General features: G+C 46.6%; 2 protein-coding genes across 2 annotated transcripts; one reads left to right on the top strand and one right to left on the bottom strand.

Moving 5' to 3' along the window:
* The first annotated feature begins 1,923 nt into the window (after window positions 1-1,923).
* Window positions 1,924-3,657, top strand: si:dkey-261l7.2 (uncharacterized protein LOC569751 homolog). Its single transcript, XM_067241921.1, is given in 8 exon segments — window positions 1,924-2,080; window positions 2,265-2,397; window positions 2,485-2,574; window positions 2,697-2,782; window positions 2,956-3,036; window positions 3,039-3,115; window positions 3,221-3,337; window positions 3,411-3,657. Coding segments are annotated over 7 exon segments (672 nt in total). The 5' UTR covers window positions 1,924-2,080; window positions 2,265-2,272; the 3' UTR covers window positions 3,507-3,657.
* Window positions 3,658-3,770: 113 nt separating this feature from the next.
* irak1bp1 (interleukin-1 receptor-associated kinase 1 binding protein 1) lies at window positions 3,771-5,070 on the bottom strand. The gene is made up of 4 exons (XM_067241922.1): window positions 4,831-5,070; window positions 4,592-4,657; window positions 4,376-4,506; window positions 3,771-4,271 (listed from the first exon to the last, which is right to left on the bottom strand). Exons 1-4 carry the CDS (start codon window positions 5,068-5,070, stop codon window positions 4,037-4,039), a joined length of 672 nt encoding a protein of 223 aa, XP_067098023.1. The 3' UTR covers window positions 3,771-4,036.
* Window positions 5,071-14,311: the final 9,241 nt, after the last annotated feature.

Raw genomic sequence — 14,311 nt, 5'->3', positions numbered from 1 at the left:
GGGGGAACACTCACCCCATTTTTCCCTTCAGAAATGTTCAGTTGATGAAGGGTTTGTCATTCTGGTGACATGATCATGCATGGTTTCATTGAGGTATATACCAATAACTACCCAGAAAGTGTGTGTGTGTGTTACGTGTGTTTGGCTGTTTAAATACGACTGAGAATAGGGTCCACATGAGCGTACAAACAGTGGCATACAGTATGATTATGGTTTAACCTCTCAAAGAAATTTAGTGATAACATTGTTAATTGAAAAAAGAAAAAAAAAATGTTTTTTGATGTTACAATACCAATATCCATGTCAATATTATCCTATTATAGCCAAGGTGTAATTGTGAGTTAAACCTTAGGTACAGAGGATTGAGCTTGGTGTCTAGCTTTGAGATGCTCTCTCACCAGTGTTTTATGCAGTTGTAGGGAGCATCCATGTTTATTTTTCAAATGAGTTTAAACTCTTAAAAAAAAAAAAAAAAAAAAAAAAGGAAAATAATTTCAAATGTTTCTGCTATGTTTTGATGGTGACCACACACATTTCCGCCATGCATGCTCTAGCACTTTCTCACGCCTAACCCGACCCAACCGGATCGACCCAGATCAAACTGGATTGAACAGGCTGGAGCGGGCCTCTAACGACCTGGAGGCAGATCCCAGACTCTATGTTCTGATTGTGCCTTGGCTCCTCCGGTTCTTTTGGATCCTCTTGATTCTCCATGTCCCACTTTGGATCTTCTTGTTCAGCCGGGGCCTGGGGACTCCCCAGAGTGTGCTGGTTCTGGTCACTGGATGCATGGCGCTGGACTGGACTGGCATCCAGACTGCTTTGAGGGCTGAAACCAGACTAGCTGTGTCCAGTGTGGACAGGCACTACAACACACACACACACGTTTATTGTTTTCTCTGTCTCTGACACATGGGGACGAACTGCGATACTGTTTGTTTTTATCTTTGTAAATTTTATATTATGATTCTTTTATGCCAAAATCTGTCTGTGGCTACCAGAGGGCAGACCGTGGCTGTTGAATGTTGATTTGTTCAGTCAGTACCGGATCATACCTAAAACACACACACGCTCTCTGGGGAGGGGGGGGGGGGGAGGGAGGGGGGGGGGGAGGGAGGGGGGGGGGGGGCCTCAGCTGATGAAACATCTCTCACTTCAGCCGACTCAACACACGCCCACGTTCCTGTAGTCCTAGCAGGCGCAGCCACACTGAGCTGTGTCACAATGTGCTGAAAAAGTCTTTTATACTCTCCTCTGTGCTAATATATATATATATGATATACATACCTGATATCTGATGACTTATACGTTTCTATGGGCCTGTTGTACGTGCTGTGCCGGTCTCTGATCAGAGGGGGTGGGGGGGTGGGAGGGTCTACTGGTGTGTGTGAAGTGGCTGCATGCTAGCCACCGGGGAAGGGATGGGGAGGAGGGATTTTGGGGGTGGAAGGGTGGGTTGTCTTTGTTAGTTTGGATACTTTTATATAAAAAAAGAGTTCGTGCAAGAAAGCATAAAGCTAGAATGTATGTGTAGGGGAGTACTGATGTCCTGTTAGTTCATACTGATATTTTAAGGAAATAAACAGTTGTGTTTCTACATCTGGCTTGATTGTTTATGTCAGCTATACATTTGTGTAATTTTGATTGATAGGCTACATGATGTACTGTGCTCTGAACACAATGCTTGGTTGGGCCTCACGCGACAACACCGCCTCCTGTGTCGGTGTCGCGCCACTGACACAGCGTGTCCGCGAACTGGATCCGGTTCTGACGTGGCGAGATTCAAGAGGCTCGCTGGCTGCCAATAGTCGCACGTGGGCTGCCACTATTGGGCGCATAACCAGTTTGGCAATTTTGGAAATAGAAATACGCAGGTGGCAGCCAGGCCGAAACTGAAATGTATGTAAATACAAACTGGCGAACCACACAGACACAACTCCACACAGAGCTCTACTCCCTCCCCTATGTCCTTTACACGGACAAGTGCAACAACACTTGTCTCTTCATTAGACAGAATATTTTCTCTTCCTCAATGTATAACAGCAGTTTAACGTTTATTTGATCCTGGAGTTCCTGTAAGGTAAGGGCTTTCGTAACTTGTCAACATACTGCTAAAGGAAGTAGACTACAAACAGGGACAATGTGCCATATTACATTTGTATTATGTTAATGTATCTGGCTGAACTGTTCATATAAATTAGTCAACATTAAGTGGAAAACTTAAGGTATTATCTCCCTAAATGTTTTACACATTCTCACTTAAGGTGACGCCATGCCCCACCTCACACCAGCGACTATACTGCAGCTCTCACTGCTCCTTTCCGCTTTACCGGCGCAGTACCTAATCTCCCGGTGGACCGGAGCCTCGGTGGCGCAGCGCTATCATGCAACCAGACGGTACACACGGGACACATGACGCAGATCAGAGCCACTCGCACTCGGCAAGATAAGTTGACGTCATCATCAGTGTCCCGTTTATTTCAGAATTTTGGCAGTTTGGAACGAATGGAGCGATACTTACCTGAGCGCGGACGCCTGGACAGAGTGGCTCTCTAAGATACTTTTCAAGTTTCAGTGAGTGGGGATGTGCTGGACTATACTTCGCTTTTGTATCCATAGTTGTGACTTCATGACAGTCACTTGAGTCAAAGGCAGTACAGTCAGACCAGCTTTTTGCGCCTTTGCATTTCTTGCAGGGAGCTCGTGACAGGAGAGGAGGAGCCTGGCGAGTCTCCCGCCCTGGAGGTTCTTCTCCATGACAACGACCAGGGATACTTCGGAGGTGTGTGTGTGTGTGTGTGTGTGTGTGTGTGTGTGAGCCAGTGCACTTAGCAGAGCGAGAACACTGTTGCATGTAGCCAGTTGACTTCAATGAACCTATGTAGCCAGTGTACTTGACCCAGACAGAACACTTCCATTAATCTGACAGGTATCTCCCATTCCCCCTCCGTGCAGCCTCCAGAACTGTGCGTAGCCCAAGGCCCCCGTTCGTGTTCATGCGGGTGGGGCAGGTGGTGATGGAGAACCGGGGTAAAATGGTGGGGTGGTGGTGGCCTGGGACTCTGAACTACGAGCTCCACAAGAGTGGATCAACAGGGTGTACTCCAACTCTGAGGTCAGACCCCACTGTGACCTTTCACATTTGACCTCTAACCTCTATCAAGCCACACACTGCCTGGTGACGAGTCAGGTAGCATGTTTGCATCTGTGTGTTTTCCAGGAGGTTGCAGCAAAGCACACTCCCCACTATAAGGTGGTGTTCAGTGGGCCGGGCCAGTCATCGATAATGGTGGGCTACCTGCCCCAGACAAAACTGAAGAGGATAACCGGGATGAAGGTAGGTACACACACACACACACATTTCACCCCTGACCCGGAAATGAAAACGAGCGTGTGTTTGATTGTTCCAGCCGGACATCCCCACCCTGGAGCAGTACTTCACACACTTTGACGGGGAGCAGTTTGTGATGCAGCCTTGGCTCAAGGAGATCTTTCCTGAGGACTGAGGTGGTGAGAGGGGAGGTGAGAAGAGATCCAACACGATGGAAAGGGACTTACCGCTGCAGTGTGTGTGTGTGTGTGAGTGTGAGAGAGACAGGGAAACAAAGAAACAGAGAGAGAGAGACTCACCCAAGCGAAATACTTTGTGTGCTGATGAGAAATGTGTGTTGCTGGAACCAAACTTGTGCTTTTTAAAATGGCTGTTGTTCCTGATCAAAGTGGACCGTTCAAGGAAATACAATGAACATTCTGTTAGGTCCTGGTCTTGGTCGAACTGGTGAATCCCCTTTGAGCCAGTCTGATTGACTGAAGCAACTGTGTTCCTCGACCTCACAAACATGTGAAGGAAAACAGAATAACCAAACAAAACCCCCAGTACCCAGTGTCAGATCAAAATACTTTAGTACCTTGTGCAATAAACGACAGAAGTACATCCATGTTCTTTGGCGTCATATTTTGGATGAACGTGTGTGTGGGTGTGTGTGTGTGTGTGTGCGCATGTTGCTGACCGCACTGGATTATGGGTAGTGAGTTTTTATAGCTTCTTCCTGGGTCTGAGGTTGAAAGACACAAACACACGAGAGGAGACGGTGAGGGTAGGCCTGTGTGGTGGTCTCCCACCTCGTTCCTCTCTCCCTTCCTCATCTGTCCACTCCCTGGCGTCCTCCTCCCTGACCACCAGGGGGAGCCCCAACACCTGTTCCAGACGGCTGCTCATCTCACAAGCCTTCAAACGGGCGTTTTCCACGGCTGCAACACACGCGCCTCTCCTGGGAGAGCAGAAATAGACGACCCCAACGGTTACTGACACACCAGAGACGTGATCGTATGTAAAACAATGTGTGTGTGTTGTGTGTGAGTTTGAGCACGCTACCTCAGTTGGCTAATAGCCTCGGCGCTGTGGTAAAACTTGGGCATCCCAACGCAAACGCTCTTGTCCAGTTTCAGCAACAGAACGGCACACACGCTTTCCATCTTCACAAAATCGGAGAACTTGACCACAACCTACAGATAAACTACACATGTAACAAGTCAATGTTCAAATGGAAGTATGATCACCTAAGATTTTAAACGTTGATTGAAAACTTACCTCTGCCTCCATGTGATACTGGTCTTGCTCTCTGTGGATGTGTTTCCTCATCGATATGTCCTCCTCCTTTGAAAGAAAACGTGTGAAAAATTCCCTCCTGGAATTGATCTAGCTTTTTCTATAATCAAAGTTTTCTTGTTTTTCTTTTTTTCTTGTAAATGCTAATTTAACTCTTTGCTGAGTTTAGGACCCCTCATGGCCCACCAATATAGATTTATAGGCTACATGTCTAGGTCTACCTTAACATCATGCTGCCGTAAAGCTTGTAGGATGTACTCCACTCGCCGTGATATACTGTTGGAGACATCGTTCACAGACTCCTTGTTGTTGCTTAAGCTGATTCGCATCGATGCCTTGTCGGCTTGGCACGACATTTCCGCATGTCCAGCGACTTGGATCTCCCTTGAATAGCACGGGATTTGTTGCTCAACTGATATCTGTGCACCTCGACCCACTGGCTCATCTTCGTCTTTGTACATTATCAAATTACCGGCAAGGACGCTGCTAACACGCGGGTCAGACCGCTTTCCAATGTCCATGGTTGACTCACACCAACCTTTTGCTGCTATGGTAACATTGAAAGCAGGGATATGTAGTTCTTTGAGAGAACTACAAAAGCGTCTTCAAAGTCGATAGGTGGCAGCCAAGGCCTTCGATGTTATCCACAGGTTGTCCTAAAAGCGTGTTCCTACAGGTTTGTGGTAATTTTGTCAGGAAAATGATTACATTCCATTTGGTCGAAACTATAGACTATTTTAATGGGAAAACAAAAATATTTGGTGGGTCTATCTGTAAAAGTAGTAGTCTAACATTGTTGTAAGTAATATGACTGTACAACAGAAAGATAATGATGATTATTGATTATAATCTACAGGCCTAATTTATAGTACATATGTACTAAGGTGTAACTAAGGTCTGTACTAAGTTAAGGTCTATCAAACGGCGTTTTGTAGGCACATGCATTACTTTTAGCTTCATTATGTTGTAATTATCTATTATGTTAACAATATTCCTAATAGATAATAATACTAGCCTAATAATTTGTATTATTATGATTACCTGTTTTCATAATATATAATTAATAATTATGATTGCTAGTAGGCTATTATAATATTATCATAAGGATATAATACCCAAAAAGCTATAATTTTCTTGACTTTTATTCAACTGTATTTTGTAGGCCTAAACAAAACAATTGTAATCACTATCATTATTTCAAATAGGCCAATATTATACTACTGCCTTCCAAAGAGTAATGAACGTAATAACATAGTTAGCCATTATTATCATTATGATAGCCTTTAGGTCTGAACTATTAGAATAGTCTACAATACATGCTTAGGTTTATGAATTTACCTTTTTGTTTCTAATAATTTCATGATAATTATTCTGTTATTTTTTCATATTCCTATTTACAGAATTTGAAGATGCTGTTTCAATGCAGAGATGTGAGAATACAATACCTTTATAGAGACAATATGAGTAATGTACTGTATAAATCTAGGATATTTGGGTGATTGAGATTATTCATCATTTAGACAACTTGGCACCAAATTCTCGTTTTTAGAGTTTTCTTTTTGAGATTGGCTACAGTGTGAAGCAAAGTGGTGAAAAGTATTGACCAGGATAGGCTTACTGTACAGTAGCCTATCTTGATTTAATGTATAGTCTAGGACCACTTAGTAGCCTATAGGCAATTGTAGCCTATGACTTTTCATGATGATTTGGGAACTCCATAAACGTCTGTTTATCTGAATCAAACGATATATTTAAAGAACACCGTTTGTTTGGCTTGCCTCGAATATTAAACTGTGAAACGAGCTTTATAATCAAAACCTAAAAATACAAGGACATATTTGTTGTTATTGTCTCGGGTTTCGCCGGTCCCCCGGTTTGCTCTGTGAAACTCGAGCTCTGATGCGGAGCTCCCGCCAAGAGAGATGCCGCGCTCTGCAGTATTTTCATAACCGCGTGGGTTATGTGCCTGGAAGGGAGCCATCTTATTGAAGACTGAGAGTCGAGAAAAGACCGAGATTGAGAGAAGGAGATCTCGGCGTTTCAAACGAAAGATAAGAGTACCAGAGAGGAACCGGGAGAAGAAGGGCCCCGAAGGTTCCAATATGGAAACGGGGCGAGCGGAAAGTTCCTGGCCGTTAGAATCTCTCTCTCTCTCTCTCTCTCTCGCTCCCTCTCTCTCTCTCTCTCTCTCTCTCTCTCTCTCTCTCTCTCTCTCTCTCTCTCTCTCTCTCTCTCTCTCTCTCTCTCTGTCTCTCTCTCGCTCTCTCTTTCTGATGAGGTAATAAAGTTCGCAGTCTCTTGGAGGCCCTCCATGTCTCTCCATAGGCTATACAGACCGCAATCAGAGCCCAGTTTTAATGGAGCTTTATTTTCATATTGTCCAAGAAATATCCAGCCTCCCCCTGTGCCCCACGCAGTAAATCATGTGTGTTTTTATTGTTTTTATTCCATTCTGCGTTTCAAACGCATATTTCTATTTATGGATGAAGGCGTTAAAACACGCTGCGCGCACCCTTCTCAGCCAGAGCTGTCATCTGTCACGCGCTTCTTAGAGAAGGATTTGCGCAAGGCCTGCATCAAAGAAGCATTGTGTTTTATTTCCTTGCCGAATTCCCCCCGTTAAAAACAGATGCGGATGATATAATGAGAAAACACAGTTAATTGACGTGTTTGGTTGTTTCCCATTCGCTTATAATCTCAACTCTTCTTCCGGTATGTTTTTTTATAGGTTGATAAATTGTTTTTACTGAATATTCAGCTTCACTAACGGTCAAAGCCAATGGCTTGCATTTTGGGAGACCTACAGGCCTACCGTGGCCCACCTTGACTGGGGGGTTCGTTTGTAAAGAGCAGTATTTGGTTATAAGGTTATTTGTGTGTGTAAGTGTTCGCGAGTGTGTCCATTAACCTTCTTGGTTTTAATACCAGTATCAGTAAGACACTGATGAAAAAGTCTGTGCCGTCCAACAGGCCTACTTTTTGTACAGCCTTAGCTGTTTCAGAGGTATTTTCTCATGCTTCCAGTCATTCTCTCTGTAAACAGCTAAAAGTCAAACAAACAGGCCCTTGTCCCTCTTTCCTCTCGTCCCCTCAGGCACACTGCCCACATCCACCGCCGTCCTTGCGCTGTATGAGATGACTTCTACAGTAGAAGATCGCCATCTCAGGAGGAAAAAATGAACACTAAACATCCCACACACTTCTTTAAACAGGCTCACACGCACGCATGCGCTCGCACACACACACACACACACACGCACAGAAGCTGAGCACCTGTAAAGCTGCCATATCATGCACATGCGCATGCACACACCCACACACACACACACACACACACACACCTCTCGACCGGCAATAAAGTGCCCATAAAGAACGAAACATCTGTTTACTGCAGGGCTGGAAATTACTCTCTCACTCGCTCGTACTCACAAACACTGCATTTTGGGCGTGGGCATGTATCACAACCAAGTAGAGATCTAATAGGTGACTGGATGTGACCTTCTGATGACTGTTAAAACTTTTATTTTATTTTTTTCTGCCGGAGTGATTGTGATTGGTCAGGGCGGCTGTTCATCAAGCAGATCAGTGGGTCTGTGTTTATGATGTCATGCTTCATTAGTGTTGATGGGTGAAGGACACCCGTACTGTAGTGTGTGTTTGAGTGTGTACCTCCTTATGTGTGAGTTGCAGTCTGCTCCTGGACCATTACAATGTCTCGCTTAATCCGAGATTTAGACTAAATCTTTTTAATCACTCTCATTTTATTGATTACTCTACTTTCCAGTCTTCCTCCCCTGCAAGACTCCGTCCTTCGTGTCTTCTGTCTCACTGGCTGATCTGTGTGTTTTAAGGCCTGGTTGGGTTTCAGGGCTCTATTAAAAGTTCAAAGGAAACGTTTACTACTGTAACTGGAGCTAGTCTGCACCATAGGTCTGCACTAATGAGTGTACAGAACAGCACAGCCAGACACACACACACACACACACACAAACACATGTTTCCCTCATGGGCTTGTCACTGACTGCAACGACACTCCCCACAATCTGTCGTTACCACGGTAATAGTGTCTTGGTCTGCGCCAAAGTTCTGTCACAGACTTAACAACCCTTTCATCACTCTCTCTTTCTTTCTTTTTCAATTTCTTTCTTTTATTCTCTCGCTCTTGCTCTTTCTTTCTCTCTCTCTCTCTCTCTCTCTCTCTCTCTCTCTCTCTCTCTCTCTCTCTCTCTCTCTCTCTCTCTCTCTCTTCTCTCTCTCGGTAAACAGTCAGTTATCCTGACATCTGAATTAGGACATCGTCGCTAGGTCTCCCATCAGGAAACTTCATCCCTTATAAGAGTTGGATATGCATGAAGCCCTAATGCCCTGTTTTCTCAGTATTATATTGGGCAGCAAATGGACAAGAAAATAACCAAAGAAATTGTTAATAGTTTCACAGTGTATCATTCTACTAACCTTTATAAACGGTTCAAATGTAATTATCGTTGTTGGGTCTGTAGAGGTCTGTGGTAGGGAATATTCCCCCTCCCAGCTCCTTGCATGCTCAACATTCCAAAGTAAACATGTAAACAAACAGAACGAATATCAGGTTCGGGGGGGGCGGGGGGGGGCGGGTGGATATGGGGAATTGATGTATTGTCTGTGTGTAATCAACTGGACCTGAGGCTGAGTTGCATGGATCCATCCAAAATGTTTGGAGGAGTGTGGAGAGGGCCTGGTTGGTTAACCCTTGCCTCCAAACATTTATAATTATCCCCTTAAATGTAGACTTGGCTTCAGAGGGACTGTCTAACATTAACCTTTGACCCTTAACCCTCCACCCCCACATTTCTGGTTCATAAACGAGTGAAACAATGTCTGATGTCATCTGCACTGAAGTGGTTCTGAGGCAATATTCTTTTATTCTTCTGTAGCGGCAGAACAAGAGAAGAGTGAAAAACTCATTTTTCAGCTTTTTATCCAGGATGTGATCCAAGGTGATAAAAATGGATGCTCAATCTTTCCAACCAAGGTTTTTACAACCATGCTCTTTCTGTGCTCTCCCTCTCCTCCCCCCATCCACACACACCCCCTGCGACGAGGGAGGCACCTGGTGCCCGGTGGCATTGTGGCCCATAAACATCCCCCCTGCACCTTGGGGCAGGAAACCCCACATACACACCTGCGCAGGCTGCCATGACGACCAGTTCCATCTGTCAGTCAGAGCACTTCTGAGAGAACCTGCTCCCAGAGACGCACACACTGCTCCCTCAGAGCTCCCAGAGGACACCGGGGCAGGGTCAGAGGTTAAGGCGCCTGATTTCCTGTCCAGACAGAGGAGGGCTAAACACCCCTCCTCCCCCCATCCTCCCTTCCTCCCCCCCTCCCTCCCCCCCCCCCCCCCCCCCAGGTCCTCAACTGGTTCATGTCTCCCTCTATGTCCAGATCTGAGCACAGCTGGTTCTCCGGTCGTTTCAACATGGGTTCGAGACGTGTTTAGACATGTTTGCTTCCAGTCAGAGCCTGGCACTGCACATGCAGGTCAGACCTCAGGCTTGGAAACGGAACACTCTGACCAGTAATGATGCTTCATGTTTCTGACCAACGCCCCAAAGAGACGCCAGAATAAAAAATAAGACACACAGGAAACAAGTGTTATTTATGCACTTCCATAGATTCACTATTGAAAACTTTGTTTGCCTGTGATATCTTGTGGGGGTCTGGGGGGGGGGAATAGTTAATCTATAGCCTTCTACAGGAAAGCAATGGAGATGGGGTGGTTGTGAGCTGGCCTCAGTAACAGTGTGTTGTGAGTTTGCCTGGGAGGCCTACGCTGGGCCTAGAGAGGCCTGTAGGGTTCTGAGATTAATGTGAGGAGTTATTGATGTAATGATGGAGTCATGAAAGAGTGCTCTGGGCCGAGTTGGGCCCCAACACATGAGACTAATAGAGGAACGGGAGAGAATGTGTTTGGGTGTGTGCACGCCTGTGTGTGTACGTACTTGTGTGTGTGTGTTAACATTTTGTGTGTGTGGTTTCAGCTGAACCGGAGGAGATTGACGATGCTGTGAGACGTTTTACATTCAGCAAAAGGGAAAAGGACTTTAGGAAGTGTGTGTGTGTGTGTGTGTGGATTTACTCCTCACAGGAAATGCCTGAAACTGTGTGTGTTGGGTTCCTTTCTCAGCTGCTCAGTGGCTGGTTATTAGTGTGTAGCGATGTAGGGGAGCGTGATGGCTGCGCGGTTGGAGGGTGAAGCCTTGGAGGGTGGGGGCGGGGGGGCGGGGGAGGGAGGGGTTGAATAAATACGTCTGATATTAGGTGGGTGCCCACACAGTCACCACCCTGGGGTCTGTGTGTTTGTTGGGAGGCCTGTGTTCCGCCAGATACTCATGTGAACCCCCAGCAGGTGATGACAGGGCCTCCTCCTCTCTCCCTGCACACCCGTCTCTAACTCCACCTCTCTCCCGGTCTCTCTCTCTCTCTCTCTCTCTCTCTCTCTCTCTCTCTCCCGGTCTCTCTCTCTCTCTCTCTCTCTCTCTCTCTCTCTCTCTCTGTCTCTCTCTGTCTCTCTCTCTCTCTCTCTGTGTGCGTGTGTGTGCCACTCTGGTTCGAGGCTAATGTTAGAGTGATTGACAGAGCAGCGGTCGAGAGGTGATTGAGAGCAGTTGTGGGAAGAGGGAGACCTTGCAGCCCCAGCCTGGGGGCTCTGCCTGTGCAGACAGAGAATGAAGACTGTATTCACCATACACACTAACACTCCATGTGTGTGGGATACAGAATTGTGAGCTGATTGGCTGCTCCTCCTGTAAAATAAAAAGTAGATGAGTATTCAATTCATACCTCCCCTCATCTCATTGGTGGGCTACCCCAGGAAGTAGAGAGCGGGGAGCTCTCTACTTCCCCCTCCCATGCTCTGCGGATGATGTCATAAAGAGGAGACAGACCCTGGCCGCCCCTGACTGATATGGTGATGTGTGTGTGTGTGCATGTGGTGTGTGTTTTTTTATTGTGGATGGCTGATTTGGTATGCATGGCTCTTCCTCTCCTATCACTGTTCAGTCTGGCTGCCTCATGAGGGCTGGTGTTCAGTCTGGCTGCCTCATGAGGGCTGGTGTTCAGTCTGGCTGCTTCCTGAGGGCTGGTGTTCAGTCTGGCTGCCTCATGAGGGCTGGTGTTCAGTCTGGCTGCCTCATGAGGGCTGGTGTTCAGTCTGGCTGTCTCATGAGGGCTGGTGTTGTCTGGCTGTCTCATGAGGGCTGGTGTTCAGTCTGGCTGCCTCATGAGGGCTGGTGTTCAGTCTGGCTGCCTCATGAGGGCTGGTGTTCAGTCTGGCTGTCTCATGAGGGCTGGTGTTGTCTGGCTGTCTCATGAGGGCTGGTGTTCAGTCTGGCTGCCTCATGAGGGCTGGTGTTCAGTCTGGCTGTCTCATGAGGGCTGGTGTTGTCTGGCTGCCTCATGAGGGCTGGTGTTCAGTCTGGCTGCCTCATGAGGGCTGGTGTTCAGTCTGGCTGCCTCATGAGGGCTGGTGTTCAGTCCTGGCTGCTTCCTGAGGGCTGGTGTTCAGTGAAGAGCCTGAGGTCGATAGGCTGGACGTTACTCAGGTTTAGCTGAGGGCTTTTTCTTGTCAGCCTTCCTCTCTTCCTGTGTCAGTGAGAGCTGCTGTGGGGGAGACAGGGCCTGTTGCCTGTCAAGGTTCAGAAGAGACTTAAGATGGTAGAGGTGTAAACCCACTGCCCATGTGCGAAGGGGTGTCACTTTTTCCCTGGCCTGCAGACCCACTCACAGATCAATAAAATTAATTTAAAACATTCACACTCTGCCATCTGAAATCAACCATTTAATGAGTCGCTGTTCCTGTAAAAGTGGAAAAGGCCCCTTCAGATTTATTAGAATAGAGAGAGAGAGAGAGGGGGGGGGGGAGGGAGGGAGAGGGAGAGAAAGGGAAGGGGAGAAACAGGAATGCCAGAGAGGAGGAGGAGGAGGAGGAGGAAGAGAAGAGGGAAACTATTGGGTCTTTGTTTGGATCTAGCTCTGAATAAACATTTTAAGAGCCACATATTGACAGCAGGGCCACAAAACGAACAAATAAACATCGAAAATATTTTCTTGATCTGCTTTTATGACAAGCATAATTAGATAGAGGCAATTGGATGTTTTTACAGCAGTGTGTACAGAATGTCCGGACTATAAAAGACAACTGGAATAACTCGATACCGTTTAATTATTATTTTATTTAAACGGCCAGTCTGTGTTTTTGAGATCATTTCTGCCAACAGCAGAATGGCAACAATATATGTTTCACTAATGACATAAGCGTTTCACAAATAAATCTAAATACTGAGTACAAAAAGGTCGCCTATTGGGCCGCCGGCGACGTTCTAATGACGTTCTGTTCCCTGTCTCATGAGGGTCTGATGAGGTCATCATTCCATTAACGTTATTTATTTTATAACCAGTATACAGTCATATAAGCTACATATCTTACGTCTAATTGAATTACCGAGTACGAGTGTAATTGAGCCAAACATTGTGAATGAAGCTTGACAGTTTTGCAGAGTGTCGAGGGAGAATCAGAGGTGTAGTGTAGTCTCGCCTTTAGTGGGACGTGAGCAGATTCTCACACCCTTCTTTCCGTGTATGGTGGCCTGAGTTCCTGGCCTCCGACCCCCCTAGGACCGCTGTCCCTCCCCAGGTCCTCCATCAGCCTATCCGAGCTCAGGAACACGCTCCATAAACACACCTTACCATGTCCGTCCAACCCTCCCTTCTCCCTCATAAACCCAGCCGATGATTGGTTGATGCTGATGGAGTGAACCGTTTACCGGCAGTATCTCCCGGCCTCTCCTCTACCGGCCAGCGGTCCAAGGGAGACCAAGCAGAGAGGAAGGAAGACAGATGAAATCATCCTTTTTACTGCGATGTCTTACTTTGGGTTTACATTACTATATTACGAGGTAAATCCCTTTTCGCAGCTGTCAGAGAGAGGAGAGTTTCATGAGATCAAGTTACCAGCGCGCTCTGCTTTTATGTGGCAGCAAAGAAAACGTGCGTTCTAACTAGCGCGTATGGAATGAATTAGCGCGCGCCCGAGCAGACCGCAAGTTACCGTGCGCCAGGTGTGACGTTATAGGGGCACTGCGCATGAGCGCTGAGACAGATGTCGGGGGTGAAGCTCACTGACAGATGACGGTGCGCTCCTCGGCAACACACTGTCCGGTTAATGGGAGGGCGTGTTTTACTTGTCGAATCTGTTTGTTTGAAGAGCCCTTGTTTCGTTGTGAACAGAAAGGTAACCAAACGTGTGTGACTCTTGTGTGCTTGTGCTAGTAATGGTTTGTGTGTGTGTGTCTGTGCGTGTGTGTGTGAGGGGGGGAGGGGGAGAGAGAAAGAGGGAGAGAGAGAGAGGGAGAGAGAGAGAGAGAGAGAGAGAGAGAGAGAGAGAGAGAGAGAGAGAGAGAGAGAATGTGTGTTTGCTCTGCTAATGAGGTTTAATTTGATAAGCAGTAGGTGGATTTGTCAGCGCTCAGTCCGTGCAGTCAAATGGGCCCTGTATATTTTGGATAAACATCAGCAAATTCACAGCAGGTTTTCTCACTGGTGTGTGTGTGCGTGTGCATGTGCGTGTGGACTGCAACGAACACCTTACCCAGTAGTCTGTCTGTCAAATACTTCCTGTGAAAACATGGTGATATTCACTGCATTTGTTAGTTGCCGTAGTAT

The sequence above is a fragment of the Osmerus mordax genome, chromosome 8, assembly GCF_038355195.1.
Source record: "Osmerus mordax isolate fOsmMor3 chromosome 8, fOsmMor3.pri, whole genome shotgun sequence".
Lineage (NCBI taxonomy): Eukaryota > Metazoa > Chordata > Actinopteri > Osmeriformes > Osmeridae > Osmerus > Osmerus mordax.
The sequence above is the reverse complement of the archived record's forward strand: the minus strand, read 5'-3'. Positions and strand labels throughout refer to the sequence as shown.